Below are 20,527 nucleotides of genomic sequence, written 5' to 3' on the forward strand. Positions count from 1 at the left end.
GTAAATTTAGTAGTTCTTTGGTCCATAGAATATCTACCGTTAATGATTTGCAGTCAAAATACTGTATTTTAAAAGCTACTTGATATAACTTTTTTCTCCGTATGGTTATGTTATCAATCTAACTAAAACAAGTTAGGCTTGTTTTTTCTGTTTGCAATAATTTTGTTTACCTTTTGCATCCATTTGTATTTAAAATTTTTTAGTGTATAAAATACTTACATGGTTCAAAAATCAAAACTGTAAAAAAAATACTTAGAGAAATTTTACTTCCATCAATATCTTGATTTCTGGTTATCTTTCCTGTTTTTCTTTTTGCATAAGTAAACATGTATTTGTGCATATTTATATGCAGATGAATATGCATACTTTATTTTCCCTCTCTCACGTTTTTCCAGGTTTTTTGGTTTTTTTACCACTAGTGCCTTAATGAACGGAATAACTTTGTGCATCTGTTATTTCATATTATGAACTTACATCTTCAGGCAATTACCTAGAAATAGAATTGCTGGGTCAAAGGGTACATGCACATGGAGCTTTGTTAGATATTGCCAATCCCCCCCCCCCCACAGGGCTCTTCCCTTTTGCGTTCACACGTGGAGTGTGAGTGAGTGCGGAGAATGCCCGTTTCCCCTCAGCTTCACCAACAGAGAGTGATGCCACGCTTGAGTTTTTGTGGCATGAAGGGGAGGAAATGGTATCTCGTGTAGTTTTGTGGGCATTTCTCTTACTTTGCCTGACATTGGGCATCTTTTCATATGTTTAAGTACAATTGGTATATCTGGTTCTGTGAACTGTTTATGTCTTTTTGTGCCTGGTTTTATTGGGATCTAAACTGACACATAACATCATGTAAGTTTAAGGGGTACGACACAATGATTGGATGGATGTGTATACTGCAAAATGACCACAAGAAGTTTAGTTAACATCGATGTCCTCAGATAGCTACATTTTTTTTTCTGTTTGTATCTTTTGCTCACTTTTCTGCTTTCTTACCTTTTCTATTTTTTTTTTTTTTGGGGAATTACTTAATAAATTAGAATGATTAGTCCTTCCTCTGAGACATAAATTGTAAATATTTTCTCCCATTTTGTCATTTGTCTAATGACTCAAAGTCTGTTTTCTTTACCGCCATGTTATCACTTGTGCAGTTAATAATATGCTCATGTAGGACCTTTATTTTGAGACACCAATCAATAATTTACTTATAAGAGGTTTTTTTTAGATTTTTTTTTTTATTTACTTGAGAGAAAGAGTGAGAGCGAGCAGGAACAGAGAGAGGGAGAGGGAGAAGCAGACTCCCCTGCTGAGAAGGGGCTGATGTAGGGCTCGATCCCAGGACTCTGGGATCATGACCTGAGCCACAGCAGATGCTTAACCGACTGAGCCACCCAGGTGCCCCAATAGTTTACTTATAAGAATTAACAAAATTCAGAATTCAGAACTCACAAAATAAAGACAAAGCCCAGAAATAACCTTACAAAGACTTAGACATAGAAGGCATATCTGTAAAGAATATTCATCGCACAGAAGCTGGAGTAACTAACATACTGCATAACTGAATAAAAATTCAGAATATTTCAGCAGCCTGGAAATACGGGCCAAAATACACAAAATAAAATTTAGTAGAAATGTGTTGTATTTAGGCTTAAAAACATTAATGCCATAAGTTTTAGACTGGGGACTCCTGCCTTCACAGAAATTCATATTTGTATAAGCTTTGGGTTTTAGTTGACCACACAGTTAGAAAAGCCCAACAGGATGATATGGGTGCTGAAAGAAAATGTGTTCTTAGAGTGAATATTAGGAGGAGATTGTCCTGATGATGGAGAAAATTGCCCCCTTGTGCTCCACACTTACCAGCCCACATCTGGAATGGTACATTCAGTTTTGGGGACCACAAATCAAGAGGGTCATAGCTGTCTGCAAACAAGTCCAAACCAGGGAGTCTGAATTAGTGAAGAGTCTGGAAGTCATTTTAGGAACTCGGGAGATTAAATCTGGAGAAGGGAAAGCAAGTCACTTGTGAAGCATTTAAAGGCTCGAGTGGAGGAGGGATTAGGATTATTTGGTGTTGCTCAAGCCAGCGGGCCTCGGGCCCCCAGCAGACAGGCTCACTCAAAAGGGAAGCTTTCTACCCAGCACTCCGGACTGCTGGAAGAGGACAGGCTGCCTCTCAGCCCACCAGCTCCTTGTGGCCAAAGGTGTTTGGATAGCGGCGTCAGGTCAACTGGGGGGCGGCGGGGAAGGCTCTGCAGCTGTGTGTGGACAGTTTAGGCACCAGGGTTCCTGTCATCTGGCTCATGGGAGGAAAGCTTTCCTTCTTTCTGGTGTCTTCTGTTTGTTGGGAACAAGAGCAGGTGGGGGAAGTGTCTGTGGGATTTTTTGGCTGCTAAAGTAGATGAAATGTTTGGAGAAACATACCTCTAGAATTGAATGTTAAGATGTTAGCCTTCAGGTTTAGCCAGGATGCCGAGACAGCGTCCTGAGAGCAGGGACTGCACCTTGCAGACAGCGGTGTCTGTGGGCCAAGACCTCGGACTGTGCCTGCTCGTGCCTATTTAGACTCGGTGCTCGGGTCCTTGCCCGCCTTCCGCATGGCTGACAAGAGCAGCGATGATGCCTCAGTATGAATTGTACTTGTTGCTCAGGGACCTCAGAAAGTTCCTATAAGCTCTCTGTTGAACTTTAATGGGCACACGGATCAACTGGGGATGGGATGAAAATGCAGGTTCTGGTCCAGGAAGTCAGCCGTGTACTTGAACTTCTCCATCTCCGTGGCTCCAGTTGCTGCTGCCGCTGCTGGTCCGGGGACCTCCCTGAATTGCAGGGGCCCCAAAGCAGCCCAGCCCACCTGTCCCCTGCTTGTTTAAGATGCAGGTTCCTTGGCTGGACTTCTGATCTCTGGGACCAACATCTCTGGGGCGGGGCCCAAGAATCGGCTCTCCTTCAGTACATCAAAGGTTTCGGGGCATGTGAACAGACTGGGTTAGATTGGAGGAACACGTTGTTCAAGGAGACCCAGGGAGTCACACACAAAATTGGTTGTAGAAAACAGGCCCCTGTGGTGGAGCTTGAGTGGAGAAGACTGGGTAAGGGTCTCAGGACTGATGGGAGAACTGGGGTCTCTTGCTGCTCTCGTGTCAAGTGCATATGATGGGATTTGACGAGTGTTCCCCTGCCCGCTGGTCCTACCTTCTTTTTCCAGTGGTCCGGCATGCTCTGCCCACCGCACGCTGAGGTGCCCTGACCATGAGCCTCAACTCCTCCCTCGGCCACAGGAAGGAGCTGAGCAACCTCACGGACCAGGAGGGTGGTGAAGGGGGCGCCGTCATCACCGACTTCATCACCATCATTATCATCACCATTTTTGTCTGCCTGGGCAACCTGGTCATCGTGGTCACCTTGTACAAGAAGTCTTACCTCCTCACCCTCAGCAACAAGTTCGTCTTCAGCCTCACGCTGTCCAACTTCCTGCTGTCCGTGCTGGTGCTGCCTTTCGTGGCGACCAGCTCCATTCGGAGGGAATGGATCTTTGGCGTGGTCTGGTGCAACTTCTCGGCCCTTCTGTACCTGCTGATCAGCTCGGCCAGCATGCTCACACTCGGGGTCATCGCTGTGGACCGGTAAGCTTGCCTCAGAGAACTGAAGAATTAAGGAGTGATTGTGTGCCCAGGGGGACCCGAGAGATCACCTGGTCCTGAGACTTCCACACCGTCTTAGTTCCTTGGGAGGACGTCGGGGGCTTCTGCTGGGGAGGACGAGAAAGCAGAGTTCTGCCTCTTCCTCCATGCCCTTCCTTCAACCAGAGCACCTCTGATTTTATTGCATTTGGGTTTATTTTTTAAAAGAGATTCCAATGCTTAAAAAAAAAATTCTCAAAACCTCTAATGCACACTTTATAGATGAGAAAAAGAAGCTGGGGAAGTGATGTGTCAGAGACATTAGGTTCAGGGTTTCCCAAGGGGCCGCCTGCTGTCCAGCAGGTTGGTTGGGCCCCCACGCTCACCACTCTTACTGGGATTGGCTACTTCATTCACCACGGGCAAGTGTTTGACTTCCAAGGGAGAGAGTAGGTTGAGTAGGTTGAGCTTGAAGGATGGGGGAGGAGACTAGTCCGGGTTCTTGTCACTGGGTGACACAGCCGCTGGGCTCCTTCAGGACCGTCCGTCATTTAGCTGATGAGTGGTAGCGGATGGTTCCTCCAGAGCACAGGCCTCTCCCAGGCCCCAGGCCAGACCCTGTCGGCTCTCTGTGGCTGTGGGGAATGCAAAATGAAGGACGCAGTCGGTCAGAACTAATCAGTTGGCCTCTCTAAATATCTTTTTTTCTCCAATAATGCAAATGATACAGAGAAGGTAAACAATAAAATAAGAAATCCATAATCCCACCAGTCAGAAGCAATCACTGTTTCGGTTTTAGTATATTTGCCTCTACTAAGTTTTGGTAGCGTACGGTACGTTTTTTAAATAGGCTTTCTGGCACGTGTGGTTTTTGTGACCTGCTTTTTTACTTAGCAAGTGATGATGAGCATTTTCTCCCACCTGCAAATGTCAAATGCCCTTGAAGAACCTGATTTTTATTTTATTTTATTTATTTATTTATTTATTTTAAAGATTTTATTTATTTTATTCATGACAGACAGAGAGAGAGAGAGAGGCAGAGGGAGAAGCAGGCTCCCGAGGAGCAGGGAGCCCGATGCGGGACTCGATCCCAGGGCCCTGAGATCATGACCTGAGCCGAAGGCAGACGCTTAACCATCTGAGCCACCCAGGTGCCCGAAGAACCTGATTTTTAGTGGTTCCATGGTATTCCATCCTGTGGATATACGAGAATTTATTTTTACAGTTCCTTCCTAGCTTACTGTTCTAGATAGCAGTTTTGAGGAACATGTATGTTGTGGAATTGTATTTTTGGTAAGAGTAAACACACTTTCAAGATTCTTCATGTATCAAAGGCAGGTTGTTTTTCAGAAGATGTACAGATTTTATTCCAGTAGCCATTTGTCAGCAATCCCATCAAGACTGATTATATAACATTAAAAAAAAATAATTGGAACTTTGTTGGCAGTGGGAAGGCATGGGATCTCACTGTTCTAATTTCTGTTTTTTTAAAAAATCGTGGATCTCTGAGTGTCCCTTCCTGGGCCCTGGGTCCTGTGGGGCACGGAGGGAGGGCACACGGCTAGAGCAGAGCGGGGGGATTTGTTTTTAAGTGCCTCTCAGGGGTCCTCTGATTGTGCCTGCGTGACAGGGCGGCTCAAGGGGGCTGTGTGTTCGCTTGAATGTTGGGTTCCCAGCAAGCTTGACAGATCTTCTCATCGTGCTGTCTGAGCGCACCATCCCAGAGATGGCTGACCTCTTCCAGCACCTTCTTTCCCACTGGGGTGCTTGTTGGCCAGCCACTCTGGGGAAGGCTCAGGGTGGTGGGATGCAGGCGCGGGCAGGACACAGACCTTGCCCACCAGGAGTTTACGGCTGGCAGGGGAGTGTGGGGGGGGAACCCAAAGCAGAAGTAGCCACTGGCACGGCTCCAGTCCTGTGTTGGCTCCCGGGCAAAGGGGGCATTCGAACTAACTAGTCAGAACGGCGAATAGGACGGTGCAGGCGTGTAAGCGGTGGGAAGGACCCTGCCGGCCGAAGGCACAGCCTCCAGTTGTTTCTGTGAGAAACAGTTACTGGGCACCTGACGCAGGCCTGGCACAGTGGTTGGTGCTGGGGAGACACAGCCCGGGGAGAGGAGCAGACGTGCCGAGGAGCTCAGTGTAGGGGAGAGGGATGGGTGACCGGACCACAGAACATGTTTGAGGGGCGGCCAGGCTGCAGAGCGGGGACAAGGGACGCGGGGCTGGGCCGGGCGCGGAGCCGGGGAGGTATGTGGGCCCATCGTGGCCGTGGCCGGGGCGCGTGGCTGGAGACGGGGTGACACCCACAACACATGGCAGCACACTTGTCCCGCTCGAGCTCTGATCCCCGCGCCACAGGCCCCACAGCCTGGCACCAGCGCCTCCTCATGACACAGCCACGAGTCGAGAAGGGACGTCTGCCTCCCGCTGGTGACGGGCAGTCAAGGCCTGGTTATCTCTGGTGACTCCCCTGCAAGCCTGAGGTGGGCCACTGTCGCGGCCAGATCCTTGTGATTACAGTGTAGGAACTGCCGCAAAGTGTGGTGTTTTCAGATGACTTCAGGGCAGACGCAGTTGATTTTTTTTATTATTGGTCATTCATGTGGCTTAAAGAAGCAGATTGACAGGACCAGTTAACTTGATCCTGTCCATTTAAATGACATACTTATACGCTCCTTCTGCCTGTTTAGTTTCAGTAAACTAATTTTACTCAATCTTGGTCATTTCAGAGGTTACATATTTGCCCTAGTCTGTTGGAAACCTAAAGACGCAACTGTGTGTGTGTGTTTGTGCGTAAGAGAGGGAGGGAGGAAGGGAGAGATGGGGAGGGGTCGGGAGGGAGAGAGAGAAGAGGAAAAGGCAATAAAACCTGAGAGAGGAGGAACAGAGAGAATGGGACTAGAAGAAAGAGACGGGCACATTTCTAAGAAAGTGCCAGAGGAGAAAACCTAGGGCATGGGTCATGACCTCACCTGAAAGGGTTGCTGGTAGTCACTTGCCAGGCGCCGCACTGTGCTGTTAATAAACATTCATCCCAGCTGATTCTTGCAACAGCTCGACTGGCCCCCATTCTGCAGACGAGCAGAATGAGGCTTTGTGAGCTCACCCAAGCCCACATGGCTGGTAGGTAACTCGTCCAGTTCTGAGGAGGTAAAGTCCGGACTCTTACTCACCTCCAGAGACTGCAAAGTGAGCCACCAGTCAGGTCCAGCAAGCGGTGAGTTGAACTCCGGGTTTCTCAGCCTGGCAGTGCTGACATCTTGGGCCGGATAACCCTTGCTGTGGGGACCGGCCTGGGCGCTGCAGGACGTCCTCCCTGGTTGGGACCACCCAGAGTGTCTCCAGACACTGCCTCTTGTCCCCAGGGAGACCCCTCGTCCCCAGCTGAGAACCCCCGCTGAAGAAATCCATCAAACTAAGTTGGCAGATGAGCCAAAAACGTTTATCTTATAGCCTCATGAAGAGAGAGCAAAACACAGAGTGTAAAAACAGAGCGGACCGGAGCGAAATTCGGTGGAAATGTCGGTGTTCTAAACTAGCCACATGGACCTAGGCCCAGGTGGTGACTGTCATTGGACCTGGGAAGGCTCGTACCCTAAGTCTGTGACGTGGTCACCTGTGGCTCAGCCTGGAAGCAGCTCATGTTTCCACCTTGCCCTGGGATGGATGAAACCCCAGCTCTAAAAATAGTGTTTAATAAATGAAAGGAGCTGGAACTGTGGGATGGCCAGTGATGGTGACGGAAATCACTCGTGCTTTTAGGAGACTGCTCAGCATAAGCTAATGTGTTCTCCCCGAGGTAGCTGTCGTCGGCTCGGGCTCCGTTGGTGTCTGGAGTGGAGCGGTCTTCCTGCAGCCGGCGTCCTTGGTGGAGGGCTGGCTCTCCCAGGAGAGCTCAGCCTTAGAGCCCCGGCGTGCAGAACGACTTCCTGTTACACGCGACATCGTGAGAGCCTCTTTTGGACCGGGGCTCGTGCTTGGGCTCATGTGTAAAGATGAGTTGCTGGAGAAAAGACAGAGCTTCGGAAGCCAGTTAGAAGCCCAGAAGGCAAAGGAAGCCCTCTGTTTTGGCCTCTGTTGGCCTGCAGCGGGGCAGGGAGTTGCTTTTCTGTATTTTCCTTTGAACCTGCAACTAGGCCTAAATGAGGCTCAGTTGAAAGAAATGAAATCCCAAATCTACGAAATCCATTTTTTTTTTTTTTTTGTGGGCAGATGTGGGAATATTCTCTATTTTCATAGAGCTATAGATTTGTGCATTTCATTGTATATGAATTTTACAGAAAATGAAAGCAAACCCTAAAACCAGCGTAATGCTTGGAGGGTATGAATATAAACGGACAGCACTCTGGCCCATTGCGGGGGGCCCTTCTGACTCGGGGAGACTGACCCCTTGGGAGCCGGCCCCCGACCCCAGCATCCCGGTGGGACTCAGGACCGAGCTGGGAAGGATTGCTGTCATGTTCCACTGGAATTGCTCACAGCCAGAACCTTAGTCAGTGGGTGAAACAAGTACCATTGGTTAGAATAAAGAAGTCTTGCCATAAAATAATAATAATAACTGGGTGTTAAGAATAGCCAGAAGGGTATGTTGTAGAGGACAGCTTATTAATTGTAATTGTTTTTATGACTGCCAGAGCGGAGTTGGTCAGAGGAGTTGGGGGACGCACTCTTGCCCCTGAGGTGTCTTGAGGTCAGAGGGCCTGCAGTCTTTTAAAGGGCAGAGAAAAGTAGCAATCTGGGGCACCTGCGTGGCTCAGTCAGGTGAGTGTCCGACTCTTGGTTTCGGCTCAGGTCATGATCTCAGGGGTTGTGGGAACACCCCCCCCTCAAAAAAAATCAGGCTCCTCTCTCAGCAGGGAGTCTGCTTGAGATTCTCTCCCTCTGCCCCTCCCCCTGCTCACACATGCGCTCTCTCTCTCAAATAAGTCTCAAAACAGAAAGAAAGAGAGGAAGAAAGAAAGAAAAGGAGAAATCTCTGCCTTCTTTCTTTTTAAAAGTGAAGGAAACCTCCCAGGCGCCCCTCCATCTGACCGTAGCGTGCACCCTCTCATTTCATTTGCTGGGATGATGCCGCACAGGTCAATGTCTCGTCCATCACCTGGCAAGAGGTAGGAGACCACCAGAATGGCCTGCGTCATCTCTCGGGACTCAGAAGGGCCCAGTGTTCCCTTTCGGTCATGGCGGTTGGGAGCAGCGTGAACAGTCCGGGCTCCCATTTTCAGGAAGGAAGGCGGAAAGGTTGGGGTCAGGCAGACACCAGGCTCTGTCCCCACTGCCGTGGGAAGAGCAGGTGCACTCCGGGCCTTTCCCTCAGTCTCACCCGCTGAGTTCGTGGCGCAGACCTGTGGCACGTGCTATGGAACTGAAGCTCTGAGAGGTTCGATCAGCCACCAGAGGTCACACAGCGAGTGGACAGCAGAGCCACCGTCTGAAGCCAGGTGTTCCAGCTCCAAAGGCATGCTCCTTTCACTGGGCCACACGGACGTGCAAGGTGCGAGGCCAGGTATCAGCATAAGACTGTTTTACCCCAGGCCGGGGGCAGTGATAGCCGTAAGCCATGGCGGGATCCCTGCAGGATCCTCTTCAGAACCCACACCAGAAACGCTATCTTTCCACGCTCCATCTTGGCAGGAGCCCGCAGCCCCACATCAGCAGCCCCAGGCTGACCTCTGGTTAGGAAGGTGCTCCCCAAGGGTGCAGACGGGGGAGGCAGCCCCTCCGGGAGAGGTGTGGCAGGGGGCAGTTCAGGCTGTGGCCCTGTCCCTGAGCCGCTGGTGCCCAGAGGTGACTCAGGATGGTCCCAGTGGGGGAGGAGGCTTCACGGGAGATGTGTGACCCTCAGAGCCACGGCCATTTTCTCACATCCTGTCTGTACCAGGCAGCATCCGCGTGGCCACCCCTGTCATTTGCACACGCTGCCCTCAGGGGGAAACCCTATTATTCATGAAACAGCTTTTCCTTTGGATAAAACGTCTGGGTGGGGAGGGTGCTGGTTTCCTTCCAACCCCATGGTCTACATCCTCTCACCCTTTCCAGTTCAAGGGTCAGGCCTGCAAGGCTTCGCACGCCCAGGCAGGCCCCCGGCCCCTGGCCTCCCATCTCCGGCTCCGCCTCCACTCTGCACCTGTCTGATGGCGCTCTGGGCAGCTTCCCTATGGGGCGCAGGCTCGCGTCTCCACACCCCCCAGGCTGCCTTCCACCTCACTTATTCCTGGGCCAGGGCCTCTGATCTTTGAAGACCTGGGTCTGTGGGCCATTTCCTGCAGGAAGCCCGCGCTGACCCCGCCGTCTGGGCCAGGGCCCCGCCAGGCCTCCCCACTCCACACAGGGCCAAGGGATTGGCAGCCACCCCTGTCGTGTGGACTCCGGCTGGCATGTGCGTTGGGGACTGGCTGTATGTCTTGTTTCTTTCCCTTGTCTTGGGCAGGCTGCGTCTTCCTGCTCTGCTGTGGTGTCCTCATCTGTGAAATGAGGGTGATGGTAATACTTACCACGTCAGGCAGTTGTTGTGAGGACGACATGTAGCTCTTCCTATTCCAGACTCTCGTACTCTTCTTACCGTCTGTCCGCCCCGCCTCTCCTCGCTGCCTTTCTGGTACACCGCACAGTGCTCTGCACAGCAGGCCTTCGGTGAATGTTCTCGAATGAATGAACCCCATAGTCCTTCGATATTTAGGTTTTTTTTAAAAGATTTTATTTATTTATTTGTCAGAGAGAGAGAGAGAGCGAGACAGAGCACAAGCAGAGGGACCGGCAGCTGGAGAGAGAAGCAGGCCCCCACTGAGCAGGGAGCCCGATGCAGGACTCGATCCCAGGACCCTGGGATCACGACCTGAGCCGAAGGCAGACGCTTAAGGACTGAGCCACCCAGGCGCCCACATTAGTCTGGTTTTTAATGACCCTCTGAAAACTGATCTAAGTGGGTTAATGCCGGCAACACAGACGTGATCTGGCTCAAGGCAGGATCCCTCAGAACTCCCCCAGCTCTGGATCTGATTGGGCTCTGGCACTGTGACTTGGAAACAGGACCGCCTGAGCTCTGGGTTCATCCTCGCATCCAGCTCTTGACAGAAGAAGGGTCCCACAAAGCTGTGTAACGTGGCCCCGTCTGTGACTTGTCGGGGACAAGTTGGGGGAAGGGGCTACTTATAGGAGCATTCGCCCCATGGCTGGATTGGATGGAGAGGTTTAGCAAAACTCCCCACATCGGAGAGCACTGGGTGCCCGTTCGGGGATATTTTCCCTGTTTTGACTGCTGTCTCTTGTCTCCCTTCATCCTTTCTCTAGCTACTATGCTGTCCTGTACCCCATGGTGTACCCCATGAAGATCACGGGGAACCGAGCTGTGATGGCCCTTGTCTACATCTGGCTCCATTCCCTCATCGGCTGCCTGCCCCCTCTGTTCGGTTGGTCGTCGGTGGAGTTTGACGAGTTCAAGTGGATGTGTGTGGCGGCGTGGCACCGGGAGCCTGGCTACACGGCCTTCTGGCAGATCTGGTGTGCCCTGTTCCCCTTTCTGGTCATGCTGGTGTGCTACGGCGTCATCTTCCGTGTGGCCAGGGTCAAGGCGCGCAAGGTGCACTGCGGCGCGGTGGTCCTCGTGGAGGAGGACGCCCAGAGGGGTGGGAGGAAGAACTCCAGCACCTCTACCTCCTCCTCCGGCAGCAGGAAGAACGCCTTTCAGGGCGTGGTCTATTCGGCCAACCAGTGCAAAGCCCTCATCACCATCCTGGTGGTCCTCGGGGCCTTCATGGTTACCTGGGGCCCCTACATGCTTGTCATCACCTCCGAGGCCCTCTGGGGGAAGAACTATGTCTCCCCGACCCTGGAGACCTGGGCCACGTGGCTGTCCTTTACCAGCGCCATCTGCCACCCCCTGATCTATGGGCTCTGGAACAAGACGGTTCGCAAGGAGCTGCTGGGCCTGTGCTTTGGGGATCGGTACCACCGGGAGCCATTCGTGCCGCGGCAGAGGGCTTCCAGGCTCTTCAGCATTTCCAACAGGATCACAGGTAACTTGGGAACCTGCTGGGAAAGGGGTGCCTACCTCAGCCAGGAGTAGCCTGTGGTCCTCTCGGGCGCTCTGCCATGTTGATGGCTGAGCTCTCAGAGGCTCCAAGCCCAGGTGTCCCATCGGGGAAGGAACATCCCAGAGTGTCCCCTGTCTTTCCCAAGCCCCTTGTGCAAGCTCAGCAGTTCAAGGCAGGGGACGCCAGAGTTCAGAAATCCGTTTTCTGCTAGCCTAGCCACGGCCCGCTGGCCTTCTTTCTACCAACAGCAGAACCCAGGCATTGGACTGGACTACCCTCCGCTCCTGGCCGTCCTGTCCTGTCCGTGTTCTGTAAAGCACATCCCACTTGCAGGCACTGCCGCCCGGCCTCAGCTGCCCATCCCCGAACACGCTCCTCCGTGGGCTGTTCTTGCTGGTCAGCGGCTTCCTCGTATTGTCACCAGTAATTCACGTTGTGCCCAGCCCCCCCGCCACATGTCACCGTCTCCTGTGTATAAAGCTGCTCCTCCATCTGGTAACGATTAGGGAGCTGACAAGTTTCTGGAGACAATCCTTTCACCTTTGGTGAGACCCAGAGGAATTACTCTAGGCTGAGATAGATTTTTTTTTTTTAACCCTTTTTTATTTTGAAATAATTCTAGACTTGGAGAAGAGCTGGGAAGTGGGTACAGAGAATTGCATCTACCCTGCTTCTCCTGGTGTTAACATCTGGCCAAACCACAACAGTTACCGAAACTAAGACATTAATATTAACTATGCATTTGATTCGGATTTCACCCATTGTCCCACCAGGATCCAGTTCACAATCATGTCATGGCCCTCTTTGTCTTGTTCAAGCTTTGACAAGTCCTCATTCTTCCCTTGGCCCCCATGACAGTAACGCTCTGGGGAGCCCTGGTCAGGGATTTCGTAGAAGGCCCCTCCGGGTGCATTTAGCTGATGTGTTCTCAGGATTAGAATGAGGTCGTATGTTTTGGGCAGGGATGCTGTGAGGGTGCTGTGCTCTGTAGTGGTCACGTCAGGGGCACATATGTCTTATTACTAGTTCATGTTACCTTTTTTTTTTTTTAAAGATTTTATTTATTCATGAGAGACAGAGAGAGAGAGAGAGAGAGGCAGAGGGAGAAGCAGGCTCCCAAGGAGCAGAGAGCCCGATGCGGGACTCGATCCCAGGACCCTGGGATCATGACCTGAGCCGATGGCAGACGCTTAACCATCTGAGCCACCCAGGCGCCCACTAGTTCATGTTACCTTGATGCTTAATGTCTTAGCTCAGGCTCCTGTCACAGAATATCATAGACGATGGGCTTACACCACAGACACAGAGTTGTCACAGTTCCAGCAGCTGGAAGTCTGAGATCAGGTGCCACACAGTTGGGTTCTGGTGAGAGCGCTCTTCCAAGCTGTCTTCTTGCGTGGGCTCACATGATGGGGATGCGGGGAGACAGGACAGAACAAGGTCTGTTCTTCTGAGGACCCCACCCTCATGACCTCATCTACTCCTGATTACCTCCTAAAGGCCCTGTTTCCAGATGCCATCACATTGGGGCTTAGGGCATATGAATTCTGGGGGGACACTTCCAGTCCATACAGTTCAGGGGTATCTGTCAGGTTTCTCCCCTGTAAAGTCACTGTGGTTTCCATTGCAATTAATACACACAATGGGGGAGATCTTTGAGGCTGTGCAAATATCCTCTCTCTCCTTCAGCCTTCACCCAGTATTTTTAGCATGCATTGGTGGATCTTGCCTCTAGCCGTTAGTACCGTGTTATTCTAGTGGGGACATAGCTGGATTTTTTGGGTCATGTTTGAGGGAGATTATCACCTGGAAGTGCTATTGGAAGAGAGATTTTGAAGACATTTAGATCAACTGGAAAAAGCTAGTTCAGATTACAGTTGAGAGAAGTCTTCCAACTTCCCTCTCAAGAGGGTGGAAAGATAGCTCATAATTATCGTGAATACTCCGTGGTGGTGGTGATAGGAGAGTTTTTCTGTGAGGCAATAACAAACCAACATCACTGATTTATTTCATGGGCTGATGGAATGTTTCTTCTTGAGAGAGGAAGGAAGTCAGGGACTTTCCGCTTTTTTTTTTTTTTTTAAGTAGCCTCCATGCCCAACGTGGGACTTGAATTCACGACCCTGAGATCAAGGGAGGGACTTCTTATTTTGACCAGAGGAAAAAAAGAATGTCTACATACCCCGGATTTTAACCACTGAAGTGCCCATGCCCTGCCTGCCCCTGGCCAATTCCTGTGTCCAAGTACGCCTTTTGAGCCAGGACTGCATCCAGGGTCTGGTTTCGTTTCTCTGATTAACTTATTCCCATTTTGTAAATCACTTGTCTTCTAGGCAAAAAATATGACCTGCTTTATATTCCATGGAAGCCGGAATGGGGAAGGAAAAAGAACGAGGGAAGAGAATGGAGGAGGAGAGGGTAGCTAGCGCAAAAAGAAGCGTCTGCTTTTGGCCGAGGTTTTCCATGCAGATCACCTGGGAGGTGCTGGCGGAGGTCTTGCGGCCAGGAGAAGGGGCGGGAAACGGCAGCTGTGGTTTGGTTGGCGAGTCCAGGGCGGCCGGTGGCCGGCGCCCCGCCCCTCCGCGCCCCGCCCCGCGCCTCCGCGCCCCGCCCCGCGCCTCCGCGCCCCGCCCACACCGGGAACGCCCGCGGCCTTCTGGGCTTCGGTCCGTCTGGCTGAGCCCCGCCGGGCGGACCCTCGGGCGCCCCGTGTGGGCCTGGCTTGGATCCGCCCAGACTCCAGAACCAAAATCAGCTTCTGGGCCTCCTCCCTCAGTGCCCGAGCCCCGGTGGTCGCACAGGGAAAGAAGTAAGGGGAGATTCCTTCTAAAAGGAGCCACAAAGGACTGCAAGCTCTGTCTGGGTTTTGTTCCTTTCCACTTGGGTGGCCACCTGGGAAGTTTTAACCAAGGAATCCTCAGCGTGCTGTGAGCAAAGGCAGAGAGGAATTCCAGAAATATCTGGAGCTTCCCCGCTGACTCAGGGAGGCCAGGAGTTTGAGAAACACGTTGTCATGTTTATTTCATACACAGATTTCCACCATAATCAGTGGGTTTGTTAGCTCCAAGCTGAAGAAGTGCAAAGGCAAAGGTTTTCCCTAAGGTTTTTAAGTTTTTATCTGTCACTGAGCCACCAAAGTGCCTGCTGCCTGGGAGGCTCCCTGAGGAATGGAGATCTGGGTCAGCTCTGGAGCTGACATTGACTTCTAGTGCTGGAAGGTGAGCTGAATGCTCACACGTGGTCTGGCGAGGCCAGACCACAAATCCAGAGCTGACAGGTGGCTTCGGGTGATCAGGAGCCTTCAGGAGATAGGGCAAGCTGCCCTTCCAGCAACTCGTCCACCGGGTGAGTCAGACCTCCATCCCAGGCAGGGCGGAGAGCCCAGGGCTCACCCCACCCCAGCCTGGGAGGGTGGCCTGGGCACCGTGGGAAGGCAGCCTCTACAAATGCCTGCCACCTGGTGCCCGAAGCTCCTGGAACTGGGTTAGGGCCTTTCTAGCAGTCCTCTGGAGAGAAGGATGCGGACACACACAGGAGAGATGCCTTGTTGCAGGGCCCCTTGGGGAGGTCGGGGTTGGAGGGAGGGAAGGCCACCCTGGGACCTTTGAGTTTCCCCACCTGCTCTTACACGTTCCATTCCTGGTGTCACCTTCCGGTGACTTCGGAGTGCCCGATTCAGCTCAGAACTGCAGGGCACTAGTGACTCTGAGTCACCCCAGGCTTGATCAGATCCCCGGGGCCTGTCACCTTTGTGCCTTTTTTATTTTAATTTTGTAACAGGGCTTGGATTGGGCCCAACCCGGTAGATGTGTTATTGTTTCGTGTGAAAAATCCCAGGGTAACTGCGCCCACTGTGGAGTGGTAAATGCCGGGTAAACACAGGACGGGGCAGGGCCGCCGGGCGGCCGGTTCCAGACCTTCCAGCCCAGCCACAGCGGTCTGGCTCAGACGACTCGTCCCGCTGCTGGAGACCATGTTCTGGCTCTCACCGCAGCCTCAGAGACGTGTCCCAAACCCACCGCGGCCTCGGCCACCCCGGTCGGCAGTGCCTGGCCCCCCGCAGGCCCCTCCCCAGGCCGGGCTTCCTGCCGAGCCGTGGTCACGGGCTGAGGCCAAGGCCCAGGATGGGGATGAGCGCGTGCGGGGTCTTCTCTGGCCCCAGTCCACTCCACCAGCGCGCTCCGCACGAGCGCAGTTCCCCAAGCTCACGGACGGGTGATTCGGAGAGAAGCCTGCCCTTCTCGTCTCCTCCTGGACTCCGGGGAAGGAAGGGAAGCGTGCTGTCCATCACCTCGAACCCTCGGAAGGCTCCGGGCGAGAGTAAAGAACAGAGTCCCGTCCGGTCTGTAGGCAAACCGCGGGGGAGAGTGGGTGCTCATTCAGTCCAGGCCAGGGGGGGTTGACTTCCTGTGCCGCAGCTTTAACTGCCAACAGCTCCTTCCCGTGACCTCTGTGGTCTCCATGGAGTCGTTATTCTCTCAACTTTCTCAGGGGACTCAAGTAAAATTTTTTTTTTTTTTAATTCTTAAGCTTCCTCCATTGTCTCTTCTGAGATCCATTTTTTTCTCTTTTCTTTCTTTCTTTTGTATTCCTTCATCTCTTTCAAGCTAATGCCTTTCCCTGAGCGTCTAGTAACCTTGGCCTTCCTCCATGTTGGTGGCGAGGCCCTGGGAGCGGGCGGGGGCCCTGCGTGGGGGCGCACGAGGCCCATTGACTGTGGCGCTTTGGCCACTCGACCGCCCCTGAAAGGGTTCTCACTCTCCTGGCCAGGTTGCGGGAACTGAGGGATGGGGGTCCCGCTGTTCACTCTGTGGCCTGTCACTGCGCCCGCAGTTTAGCTGGTGTCGCCTCAGCCGTGGCGGGGGTCTCTGAGGCCGGCCCTGGGTTATCCCCTCCTGCCAACAAGGGGCCCGAGCTCCTGAGCCTGGGCTGGGCAGAGTGGTGGACGGGACCCGCCACTGCCTACGGAGACTTTCTGTCCAGCCCCACCTGCTGCAGAGGCTCCTGGGCCTCCAGGTCCTGGGCTTTGGAGGGCACTGCGTGAGAACTGGCCTCCACCCAGGCCTCCCCAGCCGCCGGCCTCCGCTCCCTGGGTCAGGCCCCCTGTCCTCACCTTCCGGCTTGTAGGCATTCTCTCCCACTTTGCGGTTTGCGCCTCTTGAAAATTCCTTCCCCGTATTCAAGTGGGATCTCAGGAGGTCACGGTGCACCCACATCCCATGTTTAACTGGAAGGCCATCTCCCAAGACCACGCGCCGCACGTTTTCCCTGCCACCTGCCTTCTGGCGTGTGGTGGTGGTGTGAGAGTTTCATCTTCGGGGGCCCAGGGAATCCTGTCACAGGGCAGACACCCCCCCCACCCCCGGGATAGGAACAAGAGGCAGAGAGGGGAAAGGGCAGCTGGGGACTCCCGATTCTGCCATGGGTTGAGAGCCCGGTGTGCCAGAGACAGAGGACAGGGGAGGCGGTGGGGAGGCCGGTGGGGACGACCGAAGAGGGAGGGTCCGTGGCCGCCTCGGCGGGACCTGGGCTGTGCTGACGGTGCCAACTTTACCTTTCAGACCTGGGCCTGTCCCCCCACCTCACTGCCCTCATGGCAGGCGGACAGCCCCTGGGGAACAGCAGCAGCACGGGGGACACTGGGTTCAGCTGCTCCCAGGACTCAGGTAAGTGTCCCACCTGCCGCGTGGCCCGGTGCCAGGCTAGCAGCCGGTAGGCGGGCCCCGAGCATGGGCCTCTCGCCGTGGCCTTCAGCTTGCCAGCATTTCGGGGCCTTGGTTTCCCCCTATAGAGCATGGGGACTTGGGTGCCGCTCTCCCCCACACAGGGCTGTTGTCAGATCCCAGTGAAGTGAAACCCTTGGAAAAGTAGCCGTGCTGGCGACCATGAGCTGTTGCTGCTGGTGTCAGACCGGCGGCTGCGACCGGCTCTCTGTGTCTGACGGGCCTTTTCCGAGCTGTGTTCTCTTGGGCAACATGCTCAATCTCTTTCTAAGCCTGGGAGCATCCCCGTTTGTGAACTGGGGGGGTCCTCCCTCTATCAGGGGCAGTCCCACCGAGATCACACTCTCTCGTCACCATCCTGGCAAGCCCTGGGCCTGCCCTTGAGAAACTTGGTCTCCCTGAAGAAACACATCTCCAGCGCAGATGCTCCCCGTACCCCCGTACCCCCCCGCTGCCCCCCAGGGGATCCTGCAGGCCGGAGCGCCTCCTTCCGGCCGCTGCTTGCTGCCCTGGCGAGAGGCAGGTGGGCGGGGGCCTCCGCTCTGCATCCGGGGGCGAGTCTGTGCCCACGAGCTGGGCCGACGGCAGCGGGGAGCCTGTGAAAACTCATCTTTGCCCTGACCTGTTTGTCCCGGCCTCAGCCAGTGTCGTGGAACTCTGGGGTAGGTCGCGGGCTGACACCAAGACCCGGCCTTCTGTCGTGGGCAGTTTTCCCTGGAGGCAGGACGTTCCCTGAGAATGTTCTGTCACCTGTCAGCTGGTGGGTTGAACCGCTGGTCCGCCGGCCCCTCTCACCCCGAGTCCCTCGTGTGAGGCCGTGGTGTCCTCTCAGCCGGTCCTGAAACAGCAGGAGGACCCCGGGGCTGCCCCGTCTTCCTCGTTTCCGGAGCACTAAGGCCTTGAAGGGTTGCAAGCTGGAGATGGAACAAGGCTGGTCCCAACATTCGCCCCAGGGTCCGGCCAGGGTCCCGTCTCAGCCCGGAGCCCCCCACCCCTGCTTCGCCCAGCTCTCTCTAATGGGACCCCCTGCCTCTCTGCCTTTGTTTCCCCACTCTTTTGGGGGGTATGTTTTTCAATTCTTTTTTGATCCCCAAAGGACTCTCTATTTGCAAGTTTTAAATGTTTATTTAGCGCAACATATTTTAACAATGATGGAAATTCAGACCGTAAGAAGAATCCTCAGAATGCAGAGCTCCTTGTCATGGGGCCCTGCCGCCCCCTCCCCTCCGTCCCAGGCCTGGCTCAATGCCCTGAGTCACTGTAGTTGTGGCACATAACCTGCTGTCTGGGGAACACGGCTGTGTTTCCTGTGTCTGAAGCAGCCCCGGGGCTCCGGCTGCAGCTACCCCGAAATGAGGTGATGCACCCAGTGTTTCTTGGACAAATGCTGCAGGCGGGAGTTGCACCTGTTGGCGGGATTGAACACATGGGAGAGAGGGGGCAGGGGGGTGGAGAGAGGTGGAGAAGGAGGACCTTGCTTCGCCAGTTCTGTGTGCACAACCCACGCTTGGTTTTAGGAACAGACGTGATGCTGCTCGAGGACTACACATCTGATGACAACCCTCCCTCCCACTGTACTTGCCCCCCCACCAAGAGAAGGAGCTCCGTGACCTTTGAGGATCAAGTGGAGCAAATCAAAGGTGGGTGTGTGCTGATGCTTCAGGGCCGCCTGGGGGGACAGGCATGGACCTGGGCAAATTCCCTGGCTCAGCCCTGCTCCCATCCCCAGCATCCCAGGCCTCCCCGCCTTGCCCCCCCCGCCCTGCTTGCTTCCAGCCCCGCCCGTCACACTTGGCCTCAGGCCTCCCACTGCTGGAGTGGGAAGGTGGGAAGGGAGGGGCTGTTGAACTCTAGGTGGACACACACACACACACACACACACAGATCCTGATTCCCATCTCTTTCCTCGGGAAGCTGCCGGATTGTGTAAAAGTCTGAGCCCTCTGTAGTTTCTCTCCTTTCTGGGTCAGGCGTGGGCAGAGATCTGAACTTGCCCACTCTGAGCCCCGCTTCCTCACATGGGAAATGGAAGCAGTGGCCCCCCAAGTGTTCCTAGATCAGCAGAGGCTGCCGCTGCGACCATCCCCCCGTGACCATCCGTTGGCCCTGGAGTCGATGAGGGCCTGAGAGTTCCGTGAACAGAATGAGCTCTGTGGCGCCCGTGCTTTTCTCCCACCTGTCCTGATTCCAGCCCCAGCCCCCAGTCGCCTCTGGATGGGAAACCAGACCCTCCGTTCCAGAGGCAGCTTGGTGCTAGGGTTGGAATCAGGACAGGTGGGAGACAAGTGTTGGGGTCTGGTTTCCCATCCAGACACGCTGATCAGAAGAGGGGCGGGGGACTGTGCAGAGTGCCCATGGAAGGAAGGTCCTCTCTGCTCCGAATCCCAGCATGCGAGGACAGCCACCAGCACGACGGGTGTGGACATGGTGTCAGGGACTCAGGGATGCTGACTGTGACAGGAAGGGAGAGCCCTGTCAGAGCCTTGGGTTGGCGGTGAATCCCAGGTTTTCTCCCAGCCAAATTGTGGGGCAGTCACAGTGGTCAGAGAGACAAAGTAGACTCCAGGACAGAGTCTGGCCTGCAGCCTCGTGGGCTTTATCATATTTTACCCCTGGAAATAAAAAAGGAGTGACTCCTTCCCTGATCCGCCCAGCCCACCTAGGCCAGTCTGGCTGCATCAGGCCTGCTTAGTGGGGATGGCAGTTGTGAGGGCCGCCTGTCTGCAGCCAGAGAGGAGCACAGGGGAGAGGGGCTGGGGGAGGCCACGTGTCCCTCCCCTCTTCCTTCATCACGTGTGTGAAGCACGCCGGGGCTGGCTGCAGATTCCCCGAAATGGATGACACAGGGAGTGTTCATCACGTGGGGCAGAAGTTGCCCCCTCTCCAGAAAATGTGAGGGGTAGGGGATGAACTGCCCCCCCCCCCCCAATGGCAGGGGACAGATGGGCAGCCAGGGCAGTAATAGTAAGGCACTGGGTGTGAGGTTGAAGATTCGCTGTCTCTGTTGGTGTGAGTTGTCAGGGCTCCTAATCCTGGGTGGGGCGCGGACCTTGATGTTACTTCCAACCTTGAGGTTCTGGCTGGCGTGAGCCAGTGTGGCCAGGAGATAGGCATTATATAGTTCTAGGGAGCTGAAGTACCAGAGAATTCTT

The 20,527-nt window shown here is 54.0% G+C and overlaps 1 protein-coding gene across 5 annotated transcripts in view; it reads left to right on the top strand.

Moving 5' to 3' along the window:
• The window catches only part of GPR161 (G protein-coupled receptor 161), a 57,999-nt gene that overhangs the window by 26,775 nt on the left and 10,697 nt on the right, over positions 1–20,527 (top strand). For 4 of the 5 annotated variants that reach the window (XM_035010899.1, XM_035010900.1, XM_035010901.1 and 1 more), the window contains 4 exons: positions 3,206–3,623; positions 10,910–11,634; positions 17,214–17,318; positions 18,893–19,015. In XM_035010899.1, the coding sequence (XP_034866790.1) occupies positions 3,250–3,623; positions 10,910–11,634; positions 17,214–17,318; positions 18,893–19,015 (1,327 nt within the window). In that variant the 5' untranslated portion in view covers positions 3,206–3,249. Of the gene's footprint in view, positions 1–1,438; positions 3,624–10,909; positions 11,635–17,213; positions 17,319–18,892; positions 19,016–20,527 lie in introns of those variants that run through there. The other variant, XM_035010898.1, reaches the window with a different exon arrangement.

The sequence above is a fragment of the Mirounga leonina genome, unplaced genomic scaffold (assembly GCF_011800145.1).
Source record: "Mirounga leonina isolate KUSES-001 unplaced genomic scaffold, KU_Mleo_1.0 Mir_154, whole genome shotgun sequence".
Lineage (NCBI taxonomy): Eukaryota > Metazoa > Chordata > Mammalia > Carnivora > Phocidae > Mirounga > Mirounga leonina.